Here is a 15,729-nt window from a genome sequence, read left to right on the forward strand (position 1 = left end):
TTCATTTGGTTGTACGGTTCTGAAGAGTGTACTTCTGTGAGCCACCCAAGATCAGGGTGCTAGGGATGCTACCCATCAGTGAAGAATGAACGGCGAGATTGAACAACTTCACATAAAGAAGTTATGTACTCACCATAACGTTCTGTGTGAGTTGTTCCATTTCGCCTTCATTCTTATGTCCCTCCCTCCTTCCCCCTCCTGGCTGTCTTCATTCTGGTTTTTCAATGTGTCTTCATTCCTAGGCAGAATAATTATTGTACTTCTGTATGATATGCAGTAAACAAGATCTGAGGTAATTCCAGCAGTGCATTGTGGGATAAGGGGTGGGGCCTAGAGCTACTGGAGAATTTTGAGCTTGCTAGTTGGCCGTGTCGGAGCCGAGGATTAGCTCCGAACCCATCAGTGAAGAATGAAGGTGAGATGGAACAACTCACATGGAACGTTATAGTGAGTACATAACTTCTTTTTTCCAATTTAGCCATGGCCAAGAAAGAGAACACTTCTGAACTCATAGTGCGGCAAACGAGATCTGGGGATTGTTAGTAGTGCATTATGGGATACCTACCTTGCCACAAGCCAACTTAGAGACTTTGAGCTTTATAATAGGCCGAGTCGGAGCCGAGGATCGGCTCTGGACCCGTTTGTAAGAATGAAGGCAAGATAGGACTACAGAACATCAAATGTTTCAATAGCTTTCGAGTATTTTTGAGATTGTTTCCTGCTGATACCACGAATTGAAGTCTCTGCAGTAGTGTATTTTTCTTTTTGGTTTGTAAACTACATTTCTTCTGGTTTAGCTACACATACCCATAGCAAAATCACACAGGACACATCAGTGATGTTCTTCGTGTTTCACTGTTGCAGTCATAACTGTAGGGTGATCCTGCCGGCAGGCAGCCTGAGGTCGGCCAGAATCCCAAAGTCTGGGTCTGGCGTCGGCTGTACCAGCAAGCACCCTGACGTCAGAACGCAGGGATATAAAGCTGACAGCCGACACCATCTTCTCCAGTCTTTCTTGCCGTGCGGTGGAAAGCAGCTCGCAAGTCGTTGGTTGGCGTTTTCAGACAACGTGCTTTGATTGTCTTCAGTCCGAAGTTTTCTACTTCTCTTCTCAAGCTAAGTACCCCGTTGGGAAAACTTTTTTCTTGCTCCTCCGATGTCAGAAAAAGTTAATAATTGTATATCGTGTGGGAAACAAATACCTCATAAAGATTTCCACTCTTACTGTCTATCTTGCTTAGGCCCTGACCACGACGTTTCTTGCTGTCGGTTCTGTGCCAGGTTTAATTCTCGCACTATCAAGCGTAGGTACGATTGGGCCTTGAATTATTTCGGTAGACGATTCAATTATAGGATGTCGTCGGATACTTTACCGACAACCGGAATTCAAAAGAAACGCAAAGACAAGGATAGGCCTCCGAGGTCCAAAAATGATATTTTGCAGCCGGAGCCAGCTTCGGGTTCGGCGGTCGTCAGTGAGGTGCTTTTGCAGCCCCTGTCGTCCGCCACTTCGGAACCGATGGCCGACACGGACTCCCATGGGGAGCCTTCTAGGCCTAGTATTTTAACTGCTGCAGGACCTTCGGACGTCGCTCCTTCAGATGGGTCCGGAACCGCTGTGCAGGTACCGGCTTCTGAGGGGGTTTTCAGGCCTTCTAATATCACTATTTCTACAAAGACAAAGGCAAAGTCAAAGACTCCTGTTAAACCAAGGGTTTCTTCACAAGCTTCCTCGGATACAGCTCCCAAGTCCCAGAAGCAATTACTTCGGATGGCTGAAGATTTACTTACAATGATTAGGGGTTCTCACCCTCCTCCAGAAAAAAGGCCTAGACAGGATATTCCTTATGATTCTTCTGATCAGGCTTCTGTGTCTTCTGTCTCTCCCTCTGACCAGGATTATTCTTTTCCTCCTTATGAGGATTCTGATGCAGAGGACTCTATTCCCTCTGCTTCTCCCCCTGAAGATTTCTCTTTTGGGGAAACCTTACATGAGATGAGGGAGCATTTTCATTGGGAAGGTCTGGATTACTCTGCTTCCAAGAAGAGACTTAGGGAATTTCTCCGTCTCCCTCAACACAGACCTTTGGCTATTCCTCCTGTACTTGATATTGTGGATGATGCTTTTTCTGAAGCTAACCTAAATCCTGATTCCTTGCCGCCTGCTCCTTCTAAGCCTGATAGATTTTACAGAGTCCCTGACTCCCATCAATTCTTATTTAAGAACCCTTCTGCTGATCCTGAAACCATTTCTCAGGGTTCTAGGGCTGCTAAGGCCGCTTCTTCTAAAAATCCTATCCCCTCTGAAAAGGATTCTCTTGCCTTGGACAGGTGGGGCAAGAAGGTTTACACTTCTGCTACCCTTTCTATTAGAGCTTTAAATTGCCAGTTTCACATGTTCAAGTATCAGCAATTTATTTTGTCTGTTCTAAAGCAAAAGCTCTCTACCTTTCCTGCATGTGCAGAGGACAAGGAATTACAGGATGTATTGCATGCAACTGAACAAGTTAGCAAATATAGTTTACATTGTGGTTTTGATGCCTTAGAAGCTTCTTGCAGGGCTGCTGCCTCTGGTACTGTTATCAGGAGACATGCTTGGCTTCGTGAGCAGAATTTACCAGAACAGGTTAAGGCTAAGCTGTTAGATGCCCCTGTTCAGCATGATGTTTTATTTGGATCCAAGGCTGAGGAGGTTATTAAAAAGATGGAAGAAAAAGCAAAATCTATGCAGACTGTTAAAGATTTTTTACAAGTTCAGCCTCCTAGATTTTCTAGAAATTGGCCCTCCAAAAATTGGTCTTTTCCCATGTCTGACAGGCCTCAAAGGGGAAGATATAGACACTCCAGATGTGGGGGGCAGGCTCAGGCCTCTTACAGGTCCAGACAATGGACTGCTTCTTCACCTAGAAGGGGAGAAGACAGACCTCAATCTCAAAAGAAGCAGACCCAATGACTCTCTCCGTTGGGCTACAGGTCCTCCTTGCCTGGAAGCCCCTCTCGGAGGAAAACTTTCTCTTTTCTACCAAAATTGGACTCATATTACCCAGGACAAATGGGTTTTAGATGTGATTTTAAGAGGCTACAAATTCCACTTTCATACTCTGCCAAGGTCTTCGGGCTGGCCGGATCTGCCAAAACATCAATGGTCAGAGGCCTTAAATCAAGTGGATGCCTTATTGGCCATGAAAGCCATAGAACCTGTTCCACTTCCAGAGATGGGAAAAGGTTTTTACTCCAGACTATTTCTGGTCCCAAGGAAACAAAACTCATGGAGACCTATTCTGGACCTCTCAGTGTTAAATACCTTTCTGGAGATTCCAAAATTCAAGATGCTTACTCTGCAACAACTTCTTCCCATGCTCTCCCAGGATGCTTGGATGGTGACATTGGACTTGAAGGAAGCCCATTTACACATTCCCATCAGACAGGAACGCAGAAAATACCTCAGATTCAAGGCAGGTTCGAGACACTTTCAATTCTCTGTACTGCCCTTTGGCTTATCTACTGCGCCCAGAGTCTTTACCAAGTGTCTGGCTCCAGTAGTAGCTTATTGCAGACTCCAAGGAATTCAAATTTACCCCTACCTGGATGACTGCCTTATTCAGGCAGACAGCAAGGATCTTTTACTTCAACATCTGCAGTTTGTTCAGTGTCTTCTCCTACTACTGGGATTCTCAGTGAACACAAAAAAGTCACATTTGATCCCCTCTCAACAAATGATCTTTTTGGGAGCTCTTCTAAACACAAGCTTACAAAGGGCCTTCCTTACTCCAGAAAAACAAGTACAGCTGGCATCAATTTTCAAGACCTTGGCTACTTTAACTCAGCTCACTGCAAGGAAATTCCTGCAGGCTTTGGGCTACATGGCTTCTTGCATCCTGTTGATTCCAAATGCAAGGCTTCATATGAGAAAACTTCAATGGTACCTAAAGAGTGTATGGTCTCAGCATTACCACAGCCTGGAAACTATGATACCTCTGATTCCCTGCCTCCAAAAGGAGTTCCTTTGGTGGTCCAGGGCTTGTGCTTTAAACGAAGGGAATCTTTTCGTCTACCTCATCCTGCTCAGATCATAACCACAGACGCCTCGGATTATGCTTGGGGAGCTCATTACCTAAACAATTGCCAGCAGGGCTACTGGACAAAGAAGCATCTCACCTGGCACATCAACTTGAAGGAAATGTTGGCAGTCCAAAATGCTCTTCTAGCCTTCCAGAGTCTTTTGCAACCAGGCCATCTTCTGATTCGCACAGACAATACCACAGTCATGTGGTACATAAACAAGCAAGGGGGCTCTCACTCCTACCCCCTTTGCAGACTAGCCATGAGTTTATGGGACACAGCTCTAAATCTGAATCTACATCTTCAAGCTCAATTCATTCCAGGAAAACAGAATCTCTTAGCAGACAGCTTAAGCAGAAATCTTTTGGATCCTCACGAATGGATGCTGGACCCCAACATATTCAGCAGGATTACAGCAGTTTGGGGATTCCCTCAGATAGTTCTGTTTGCATCTCATCTCAACCATCAGCTGCCTCTCTTTTGCACCAGGTCCTTCCACAAAGCAGCTTGGAAAGTGGATGCCCTGTCTTTCAGCTGGAGGAATCTTTCGGTATATGCCTTCCCTCCTCTTCCTCTTCTGCCTAGGGTGTTACTGAAAATAAAACAGGACAAACCCAAGATTTTCATTTTGATAGCTCCAAATTGGCCTCGGCAGTTTTGGTATCCAACTTTAAGACACCTGTTCTTGGAACCTCCATGGATTCTGCCTCTGTTTCCTTCTCTTCTGTCCCAGCATCAGGGTCAGATGTTACACTCTCAAATCAAGACTCTTTGCCTGGCAGCTTGGCTTTACAAGGGCCTTTGATTCCTTCTGCTTTTCCCAAACAAGTTTTGGATGTTCTCTTAGAAGCTAGGCGCCCTAGCACTAGAAAATCCTATGCTTCTAAATGGAAAAGATTTTGTATTTGGATGCGGGACCGAGGTTCTAATCCTCTTTTGCCTGACATTTCTTCCATTCTACTTTACCTCTCAAACCTTTTTCTTAAAGGCCTCTCCTTTTCTTCCATTAAAATCCATGCTTCTGCTATCTCGGCTCATTACAACACTGATCCCCCCATTTTTTCTCACCAGCTGGTGAGACAATTCTTGAGAGGGGCTAAGAATTTAAGACCTCCCAGAACTCCTCCTGTTCCTGCTTGGGATCTTAATTATGTTTTGGAAAAACTAACTTTATCCCCCTTTGAGCCTGCGGCTGCTTCGGATATCAAGTTCCTTTCCTGGAAGACAGCTATTTTATTAGCTTTGACTTCTGCCAGAAGGGTTTCAGAGTTGCAAGCTCTCATGGCTGTGGAACCATACCTTATTTTCCACCAAGACAGAGTTGCCTTGAGGACCAATCCTACATTTATGCCTAAGGTAATTTCTAAAGTGGCTTTAAATCAGACTATTCACCTTCCTACTTTCTTTCCAAATCCTCAAAACAAAGGGGAAAGGATTTTGCATTCATTGGACGTACACAGACAACTAAGGTTTTACCTGGATAGAACTAAAGATTTCAGAAAATCTGATCAGTTGCTTATCTCTTATGCCTCTAGTTCTCTAGGCAAGGCTATCTCTAAACAAACTATTTCCAAATGGATTGCTCATGGGATAAGGTTTTGTTACTCTCACTTTGGGAAGCAAATTCCAGGTACTGTTAGAAGTCATTCTACTAGAGCAGCTGCCACTTCAGCAGCTTTTCTCAGAGGAGTTCCTACCAAGGACATTTTGGAAGCTGCCACTTGGAGTTCGGTGCATACTTTCTCTAAGCACTATAATCTCCCTTTGTATTCTAAGTCTAGGGCAGGTTTTGCCTCTGCTGTCTTGCAGGGTCTTCTGGCTGCCCCTTCTTCTGCATAACCTCCTCCCTCATCACAGCTTTGGGATTCCACCCTACAGGTATGACTGCAACAGTGAAACACGAAGAACATAGTACAGTTGTGTACACCTACCATAAATGTAGATGTTCGAGTGTCTTAACTGTTGCAGTCGGTGTTTCCCTCCCACCAATCCCATCTTATCTTCCTCTTCTTTTGTGGTGTATTTGTGTTTCCTTTTTGGACACCTTTTGGTTACTTTGGGGGACTTCTGACATCTGGGGCAAGAAAGACTGGAGAAGATGGTGTCGGCTGTCAGCTTTATATCCCTGCGTTCTGACGTCAGGGTGCTTGCTGGTACAGCCGACGCCGGACCCAGACTTTGGGATTCTGGCCGACCTCGGGCTGCCTGCCGGCAGGATCACCCTACAGTTATGACTGCAACAGTGAAGACACTCGAACATCTACATTTATGGTAGGTGTACACAACTGTACTTTTCAGAGCAAGGTGGAAATCATTAATTCTCTGCTCTGCCCATTGGTTGTCTGCAGCTCCCAGGGTCTTCACTAAATGCCTGATTCCAGCAATTGCATATTTCTGGACCTAGGACTTTCATATCTATCCCTACATAGACTGCCTGATCCAAGTGCAGGGGGTGGGGGGTGGGATGGCGGACTCCGTTGAGATGCTTCTACAGGCCCTGCAAAAAGCCATGACCATCCTCTCCTGTGTAGGATACACCCTGAACCTACCTAAAGAAATCTAATTTCTTGCCCTCCAGAAAACTAGTCTTTCTGGGAACCTTGCTAGATACAGACCAACAGAGAGCTTTTCTTCTACAGGAGGAGATAGCTTTCCTAATCAGCAGCACCACCAGCATGGGAGGTTCTCAGACCTCTGGGGTTTATGGCCTCATGCATCTTAATGTTTCCTCTATCCAGGCTATGCTTCAGGAAAATACAGTGGTATTATAAAAGTGCTTGGAATTGGCATAGCCAGTCCCTCAACCACTAAATTCCACTCCTACCTTGTATAAAAAGAGAATTCCAGTGGTGGAACTTAGCTTATGGTGAAAACCTAAGGGTACCCTTCAGGATCCCTCAACCATCTCAGACTCTGACCACAGATGCCTCAGACCTGGCTTGGGGGACATACTGCAGTGACCTGCAGGCTCAAGAAAAATGGGAGTAAAATTTCCTGAGAAAACACATATATCTAAAGGAAAATTATGGCTGTTCTTAAAGACATCCTAGCTTTCAAGGAAACATGAAATCCAAGATCTCTGTAATACAGACAGACGACACCACGGTGATGTGGTACATAAATAAACAGGGAGGTACTCACTCTTGCCTTCTGTGCTGCCTGACCATGTCATTATAGGACACAGCAAAAGTCCTGGGTTTTCATCTTTTAGCTCTGTGTGTGCCAGGGGTAAACATCTCTCTTGCAAAGCACCTCAGCAGGTCAAAGGTCGATGTGCATATTTTGCCCCTAAAAAGGAGTCTTCCAACTCATTTGTCAAGTTTCGGGGGTGTGAGTGAAATAGACCTTTTTGCTTCAAACCAAAACTGCCAGCTTCAAAAATTTTGCACAAGGCCCAACTCTCCGAAGGCTTGGAGGATAGGTGTCTTCTCCTTCCAATGGATAGGTCTGTTTCTTTGTGCTTTCCCTTCCCTACCCCTCATCCCCAGTGTATTACTGAAAATCAGGGAGGAAGAACCAAGGGTGATTCTTATTGCCCCCCTTTCCTGAGACAACATTGGTTCCAGCTGGCTCACAGCCTTAGCAGAGAGATAACATGGTTGTTACTGAAACAGGTGGTCATTCTGACATAAGACAGGGGTTCCAGCATAAATCCTAAGCTCAGCGTCTTATGACTGACAGCATGACTGAACCGCTAGCTACTTCTCAAGGCCTTTTCTTGGATAAGGGCATACTAGACATTTTGAAAGAAGCAATAATACTTAGTACTAGAAACTCATACATTTCTGAATGGAAAATGTTTTCTGTTTGGTGTCAACAGCAATATATTTCTCTTAAAACCAGATGTCCAGATGGCTTTTTCGCTGCATTTCTTTTGTATACGATATTAATGTTTTATCCTTGACTTTCAAACTAAAAGCTCATTTTACCAGGGCAGTGTCTACTTCAACAGCCTTCTTTGTTCGCACTTCCTTAACTGATATTTGCTCAGAGGCTACCTGGTTAAGCATTCATACCGTTCTGCCCCATTATAAGCTTGACATTCAGTGTAGATTTAGGGCTTCTTTTGGCTCCACCATTTTGCAGAATATTCCCTCCTAATACCAGCTAGTTAGTTTGGCTGGGGACTCTGTCCAACAGCTTTAGGCAGATGGAAAAGGCACCATCAGATATGAAAGTTATATACTTAACATAACTCTAGATCCATGTTGCCTTCTTCTGTCCATCTCAACCATCCCTCCCTGTGTCCTTCTACTCAGTTGTTACTGAAGTTTGGTGTTTCTTAGTGGACCTTGCATGCCTACCATAGTCTCTTATTATATACCCTCCTGATTTTGGCCTAAGTTTTTCTTAGGAGACATTTTAGGTGTAGGTCAGGTGTGCGAGGGTCAGACTTGATTTTAGGAAACTTAGGAATGCATGCCAGTTATGGGAGGGGTGTTGGAGCTTCAGGACGAAAAATTTGAAGAGGTGGCCTCAGATTTGTTAACTCACAGGTTGAGACAGATAGAAGAAGAAGAAAACTGGGAACTGTAGTTATGGTAAGTATACAACGTTTTGTTTTTAACAATAAGAAAATTGAACTGTTAGTGTCTTTAAATAGGATTGTATTGGAAAAAAATTATTTTTGTTTTAATCAGGAATCGTATAGATAAGGAAGTAGCAGTGGGAGCTAATGTGTCTCCCTCTTATGCAAATTTGTTTATGACCCAAAGGGAGTGTGACTTTACACATGAATCTGTTTATAAAAATAGTATTGTTTTTATTTGAATGTTTTATAGATTACTTTTTTTATACTAAGGAGTAAGGAATCAAACTTTAGCAATTTTATGGAATATTTAAATAATACTACAGATTTTTAATTTCACTTTTAAGGGGTCTAAACATGATATTTTTTTAGCTACTAATATACATTTGAATTTTGAAAAGAGCAATTTGTAATTAAGTGGTGTGTGTGTGTGTGTGTGTGTGTGTGTGTGTGTGTGTGTGTATATATATATATATTATATATATATATATATATATATAAGTAGAATTTGTCAACATTTATTTACATGCTAGCAGTGTAAGTGTATATCCAAAGTGCATAAAATGAAGTCAGATGATTATTTGGAGAGGTTATAAAATAGAGTTCATAAAATAAATTATGGAAGAGGTGAAGATGAATAGACAAGATAAATGTCATTTACATAAAGTTATGGATTCAAACATTAAAATAAGGTTGAAGAAACCAAAAGGAGCAACAAGGCTGATGCAGAGTCACAAGTATAGATAAAAAGCTAAATCCTCAGGTTAAAATCCAAATGAAAGGCAAAATCCTCAGGTTAAAATCCAACTTTAATTCCACTGCAGGTCAGATAAGCGCTTTCACTCATTCATTTGAGCTTCATCAGATCATGTAACAAAGACCTTCAAGTACATAGGCTACATTTATCCAGTTAAAACATCTCCTATTGGCCTATCAAAAGCTGCTTCTTATTTACATATTCATGAGTTAATCTAAGCTTAAAAATATATGCACATATAAACATGCTGAGATATATAAAATGACAAAGTAAATATAAAAAACATATAAAAACTCTCCATGAACACTCAAGATGCTCTAATAAATATGTATATATAGATATATATGTCAAAAGAAGTATATTTCAAGGGGTAAATACATATATGTTCCATCATTTATTATAAAATCTACAAACATTCCTCCGTTTGTTTAACATAGGTTTAATGGAGGCTCTCTCATTGAGACCTGAACCCCTATCTGCTCTCAATCTAACTATCCACATACTCTCCCTGCTCTCAGTGTGGTTCCTAATATCACCTCCTCGTATACTGGATTTAATATTCTCAAGAGCTCTAAATAAGAAATAATGTTCAGGACCTGCTTGGGCTACGTGCTTAGCTAAGGCATTGTGAGGTGAAGGCTTCCTAATGTGGTAAAGATGTTCTCTTATCCTGTCTTTAAAACAACAATTGGTTTTGCCAACATAAAATGCATCACATATTTGGCACACTGCCAAATAAACTATATGAGTAGTATCACAGGTAGCTACAGCACGTAAAATAAGGTTAACAAGTGTAATCTAGTTTGTCCATTTTGGTACAGTTTGGATACAAGAGAAATTAAAACGATAATTCAGAAAAATTGGTCTATTCCGGGAAAACCTTGTCAGTATCATTGGTATGCCAGCTCCTCTTTCCATTGCATTCAGCACTTGGACAGCTCTTTAATCCCCCTGCTGTGTTTCTAACCCTGATAGCTATCGTCCATGATTCGTTATTTATGCCTTGGGGTGAACAAGTAGTAGCCAACAGCTAATCCCCATCCGCTAGCTGTTCCATGAAAGGTAAGGCTGATTCTGTCCACTTATATACCCTACTGCCTGACAGCATCTGATGCCCAGCATGGTAGCTGAGTCCAGAAGATTGTCTGCAATACTCCTTTGTTTGTTTCATTATAGAACTTGTGCTGGCTGCATGCTTCATCCACATCTGTAATTTATGTATGTACGTATGTGTGTATTTATTTATTGCTGAGTAACTGGGTTAGTAAACTGATCAAGCATTGGCAATATTTACCCACAGTCTGGTTTTCTGACGGTAAAACAAACTGATATATGTTCATTATAAAAGCCAACATCTTCAAGACAAGTAACTCACATGTGTTTAGTATTTATTCATTGCAGTTCATATCCTGTCAGTTTTTGTAGGCCTCACTGCTTCTGGTGCTGATTTTCTGGACATTTTAAAGCAACTTACATGCCATTGTGTTCTGTGACTTTCAACTGAATATGCTGCCCTTTATCTGTGTGATAGCATACTGCTTATGTTGTGACCAAGTCACTAGTGTTTGCTGCTTAGTACTTTTGTACCATGCAGTGCCCTTGTGTGACACAGCTTTCACCATTGTGTTGGGTTACTTTACCATAAGTCATATTCTGCCCTAAACATTTTATGGGACTCAAAGCCATTTTTCCGTAACTTCAGTTTGGTGTTGCAGTTTCTTTTCATAAATATTTTACTTCTGCACTGTTTATATCTGTGGCATTGCTTGCCAATGCTGCAAGTGAAAATTTGTGAATCCCATCTTGTTTGCATTGTACTAGCATACAGAATTTTAGGTTTAGAAAGGCATCCAAATGTATTTACTTTATTTCATAACATTTTTCCAAATTGTCTTACAAATTCATCCTTCTACATTCAGAAGTTCTTTTGTAAAATGATGCTTGTTGGAAGAGCTGGCAGGTCTTTTCTTATTCCAGTTTTATCCTTGTTAGGTATGGTAATTATTTTTTCTGTATGTTTAAGCTGTGCATTTTCATATACTACATGTGTATAGTCTTAAAATATTTATTTGATGAAGGACAAAATACACTTCTAGAAAATAGCATTTTCTGCCAGGGATGGAATTCTATCCACACCAGTAGGTGCTTGCTTACAGATCAGTGGTGTGGTATGATATGGTAAATAACATGATGTAAATTGCCTTTTCAGTAAGGATGTGTAGTGCTTAGCTGAAAAAGTTTGAATCAGAGGATGTATTCGACACTATTGGAATGTATTAAGTGCGATGCATTTAAAATGTTAGCTATGTGAGGACATCATGTGATTGTACAGAACAGACTAACTTGAGAAGTGGTTTCAGCACAGTGATTGCACGGTGTACTTTATTATGGATAACCCTTGATTAGCATTGACTCTGTTTAAATTATTGTTGGCATTATTCAAAGTTTTGCTTCTGATATCTTATGGTCTTTTCAACTGTTGTGGTGTACATATATTAAAAAATAAACAATTGTGCAATACAACAGAAAAGCTTTCTTTTAGAAAAAAACAATATGTGGTAGAATATTGTATACATTGTGCATAAAAACGTAGTATGCAACTATCTGTAGCGTAAAGGCATGTTTAGAAATAAAAATATATTTTGCAAAACACAAATATTTATTAATTTGTAATATATGTTTTGTGGTATAATAATTTTATTGCAGTACAAAGAACTGGAACACACCTCTAATTTTTGATCTGAAGGAAGGGACTGTTAGTTTAATTCTACAAGCAGAAAGGTAAGACTTTGTGATTATCATATGGTTTGGAGATTCCCTTTGTTTTTGTGCTTGTGATGCTGCATATGTGGCGAGCAGGTGTAGACATAACTATTAGTAGATTCTGATGCAAGCCAAAGATTTATTGGTTGCTGACCATGTCAAATATATTCTCCCATACCCTTTGTTGTGGGAACCATATGATGTTATGTGATCCTATCTCGCCTACATTCTGTACTGATGGGATCGGCTCCGACTCGGCACGCTATACTATAGAACAAAGTCTCTTATTGGCTGAGCTATCCCACATCCCAGGATGCACCTCCACTGCTTCCCCAGATCTCGTTTGCCGCTTTACAAGCAAAGACGTGGTCTCGGACTTGGCTGAGCTAAGTGCTTTTTTCTTAAGAAATTTCTGTCAGAAATTTTTTGATAATCGACCCAAAAGCTGTTTTAACAGCTATCGTTGTTGTGTGACTGAGGAAGTCGACTCGAACTCGTTCGATTTCTTCTCGATCTTCGAGGATGTCGGATTCGGACATTGACAGGGTACTTCAAAGGCTGTTTCAGTCTCCAGTCTTCCAAAAGTTGGTTTCGGCTCCAGCCCAGTCGGCTCCAGAGCCGATTGCCCACCCTGTTGTCTTGGTTCCTCCTCCAACAGCCTCGGCACCGTTGGAGTCGGTGCTAGTGGAGCCGATGGAGGTTTTCGGGTCGGCTCCGACCCTTACTCCAACCCCGACCTTCGGGTCGGAGTTCAGTACACGGACCTCCTCGGTCGGCCCCGGGAGTGACGCTTCGGGACCGATGTTTTCGGTTCCGAGCCTCCCTCTAGGTGCGTCGGCTGTGGGAGTGCCGTCTACTGTTGTGGCCTCGGGGGCTGTACCTTCCCAGGACTCTGGGGGTCCGGCCTTCAGGGCCATGAGGAGTGCTTTGGCCAAATCTTCTTTGGCCACCTCCACCGTCTCACCGGCACCTTCCCTTGGCACGGAGACTGGTTCCTTTGTAGTCCCCCTGTCTCAAGACAGTGGAGCCCTGGGGCCTGAGGTCACCCCCATTGGGGGTTCCCCCCTTCCTGAAGGTCCCTCCGAAGCGTCTTCGGAGGAACCTCCAAGGAAGAGACAGTGCAAGAGGAAGCACATCAACTCCCCTGATGAGTCTCTCACCTCGGACACCGACCTCGATGATGCGGAGGGGTCCCCCAAGTCATCCTCAGATGATGTCTCCTTTGCGGACATTTTGGAAATCCTGAAGCAACGAGGCGACTGGCAGTCCAAACCCCCTTCCGCTGAGGAGTCGGTATTCCTCAAGGCCTTCGGGGCTCAGCCCTCTGCCTCCTGGGTGTCTCCGCCCTTCGATGAGCTCCTGGATTTGATCTCTCGAAGGGCGTGGGAGCACCCGGATTCTGTGGAACAGGTGCCAGCTCGCCCTAATAAATTTCTTTCAGCCCCGAAAAGGATTTCCTCTCCAAGGGTGTGGCTGTAGATGCCCTGGTGGTGGCATCTGCTACCCAACAAGATGTGGCAGAGGCTTCGACGTCCATCCATCCTCCTAATAAAGAGTCCAGGAGCATGGATCGGTACGGGAAGCGCACCCTTACTTCAGCAGCCTTTACTTTAAGGTCTCTGAATTATCTGACGCACTTCACCAGACTTCAGAGGGATCTGGTCAAGGAACTTTCAGATACCCTCTCTGGTAACCTACCTGAGCAGTTGGCCCAGACGGTTAGCTCTCAGTTGGCTACCCTATCATCGATATCCAACTCGTCCATGAGGCTCATTTCGTATGCAGCCGAGGGGGCGAGTAGAGCGGCGGGAACAGGTGTTGCTCTACGGAGACAAGCCTGGCTTCGCCTGTGTCACTTTGCGGAAGCCTTCAGGTCTTCCTTTGCCGACGCTCCCTTTGATGGGTCCTCTGTGTTTGGACCCAAGGTAAAGGACACCTTGACTCGCTGTGAACAAGAGGGTAAGACTTTGACTGCCGTAGGGGCATGGTTTTCCACTCCCTTCAGGCCTTATCCCAAGGCTAGAAGAGGGGGGAAAATGTGGTTCCGTAAATCTCAAAAGACTTACTCCTCACAGCAGGGCGATCCCCCTTCTACAGGCAGAGGAGGGGGAAATTTTTCAGGAAGACGCTGTCCCAGAGGCGGCGGAGGCCCCGCAACACTGAAGACCGCGAGTCCTTTCGTGGCTCCTCAACCTTCCAGCATCCCTGAAGGATTGCCCGACTGTGCAGCTCCGGAGCCAGTCAGGGGTCGTTTTTTGAAGCACCTAAAGGCCTGGGAGAATATCACTCAGGACCGATGGGTGCTCCGAATCATCGCCGGAGGTTACACTATCCCTTTTTCTCAACTCCCCCCCACCATCCCGAAAAATCCCGGACCCACCACCCAGTCAACGGGATCTTGCAGCCATCGAAATCTCAAAGCTGCTTCAAAAAGGAGTCATCCAACCGGTCCTCGTAGACCAGACCGGATTAGGGACTTACTCAAGATTCTTTTTGGTGCCAAAAAAGACCGGGGACTTGAGGCCCATTTTGGATCTCAGCAAGCTAAATCGATCAGTCAAGAAGTCCAAGTTCCGGATGGTCACCTTGCAATCCATTCTCCCGCTGCTGGAGAAAGGTGTTTGGATGTGCTCGATAGATCTCAAGGACGCCTATTATCACATCCTGATAGATCAGGTGTCCAGGAGACACTTGCGCTTCAGCCTGGGAGACAGTCATTTTCAGTTCCGTGCACTGCCCTTTGGTCTCACCACAGCCCCCAGGGTGTTCACCAAATGTTTGGCGGTGGTGACTGCTCACCTGAGAAGTCTAGGATTCCAGGTGTTTCCATACCTAGACGACTGGCTCCTAACTGCCACCTCCAGGTGTCTACTCTTAAAAAACCTAGCAGCCACTATATCTCTAGGCAACTCCCTAGGAATCACCTTCAATTGGGCAAAGTCTGTGTTGCTGCCATCTCAGCGCATACGGTTTATCGGAGTAGAGATAGACTCAAAGCAAATGCGGGTCTATCTTCCTACAGAGAGGATAGAAACATTACAGTCTCAAGTTCGAGCCTTGCTTCTCAAACGCCGAGCCCCAGCCAGGATGGTCCTACAACTGTTAGGTTCCATGTCAGCCACCGTTCTCCTAGTCCCCTTGGCAAGATTACATATGAGGATTCTCCAGTGGCTCCTGTCAGTCCAGTGGTCTTATCAGGATCTCCCTCTCAGTCACCTCATTCTGATCACAGAGACGTGCAAACAGGACCTTCATTGGTGGCTTCTTTCCTCCAACCTGGATCAGGGGCGACCCTTCGTTCCACCACCTCCAGTGGCCACATTGACTACGGACGCCTCCCAGATGGGGTGGAGGGGACATTACCTGGGCAGGTCAGTCCAAGGCAAGTGGCATTCCGACGAGAGTCTCCTCCACATCAACATACTAGAAATGAGGGCGGTGCTTCTATCTCTGCAAGCACTACACGATTACCTCCCCCCGGGCATGATTGCCATTCAGTCCGACAACATGTCAGTAGTCTGGTACCTGAACAAGCAGGGAGGGACCAGATCCTACCCCCTTTGCAGAGAGGCCATGAAAGTATGGGATTGGGCGATTGCAACCAAACGTTTTCTGGTAG

The 15,729-nt window shown here is 44.1% G+C and overlaps 1 protein-coding gene across 4 annotated transcripts in view; it reads left to right on the forward strand.

Annotated features, from left to right (window-relative positions):
- The window catches only part of IFT80 (intraflagellar transport 80), a 2,191,035-nt gene that overhangs the window by 1,127,956 nt on the left and 1,047,350 nt on the right, over positions 1-15,729 (forward strand). For all 4 annotated transcript variants that reach the window (XM_044070463.1, XM_044070465.1, XM_044070466.1 and 1 more), the window contains exon 11: positions 12,054-12,128. In XM_044070463.1, coding sequence (XP_043926398.1) covers positions 12,054-12,128 — 75 coding nt within the window. The remainder of the gene's footprint in view (positions 1-12,053; positions 12,129-15,729) is intronic.

The sequence above is a fragment of the Protopterus annectens genome, chromosome 4.part1 (genome assembly GCF_019279795.1).
Source record: "Protopterus annectens isolate FY-2018-M chromosome 4.part1, PAN1.0, whole genome shotgun sequence".
NCBI lineage: Eukaryota > Metazoa > Chordata > Ceratodontiformes > Protopteridae > Protopterus > Protopterus annectens.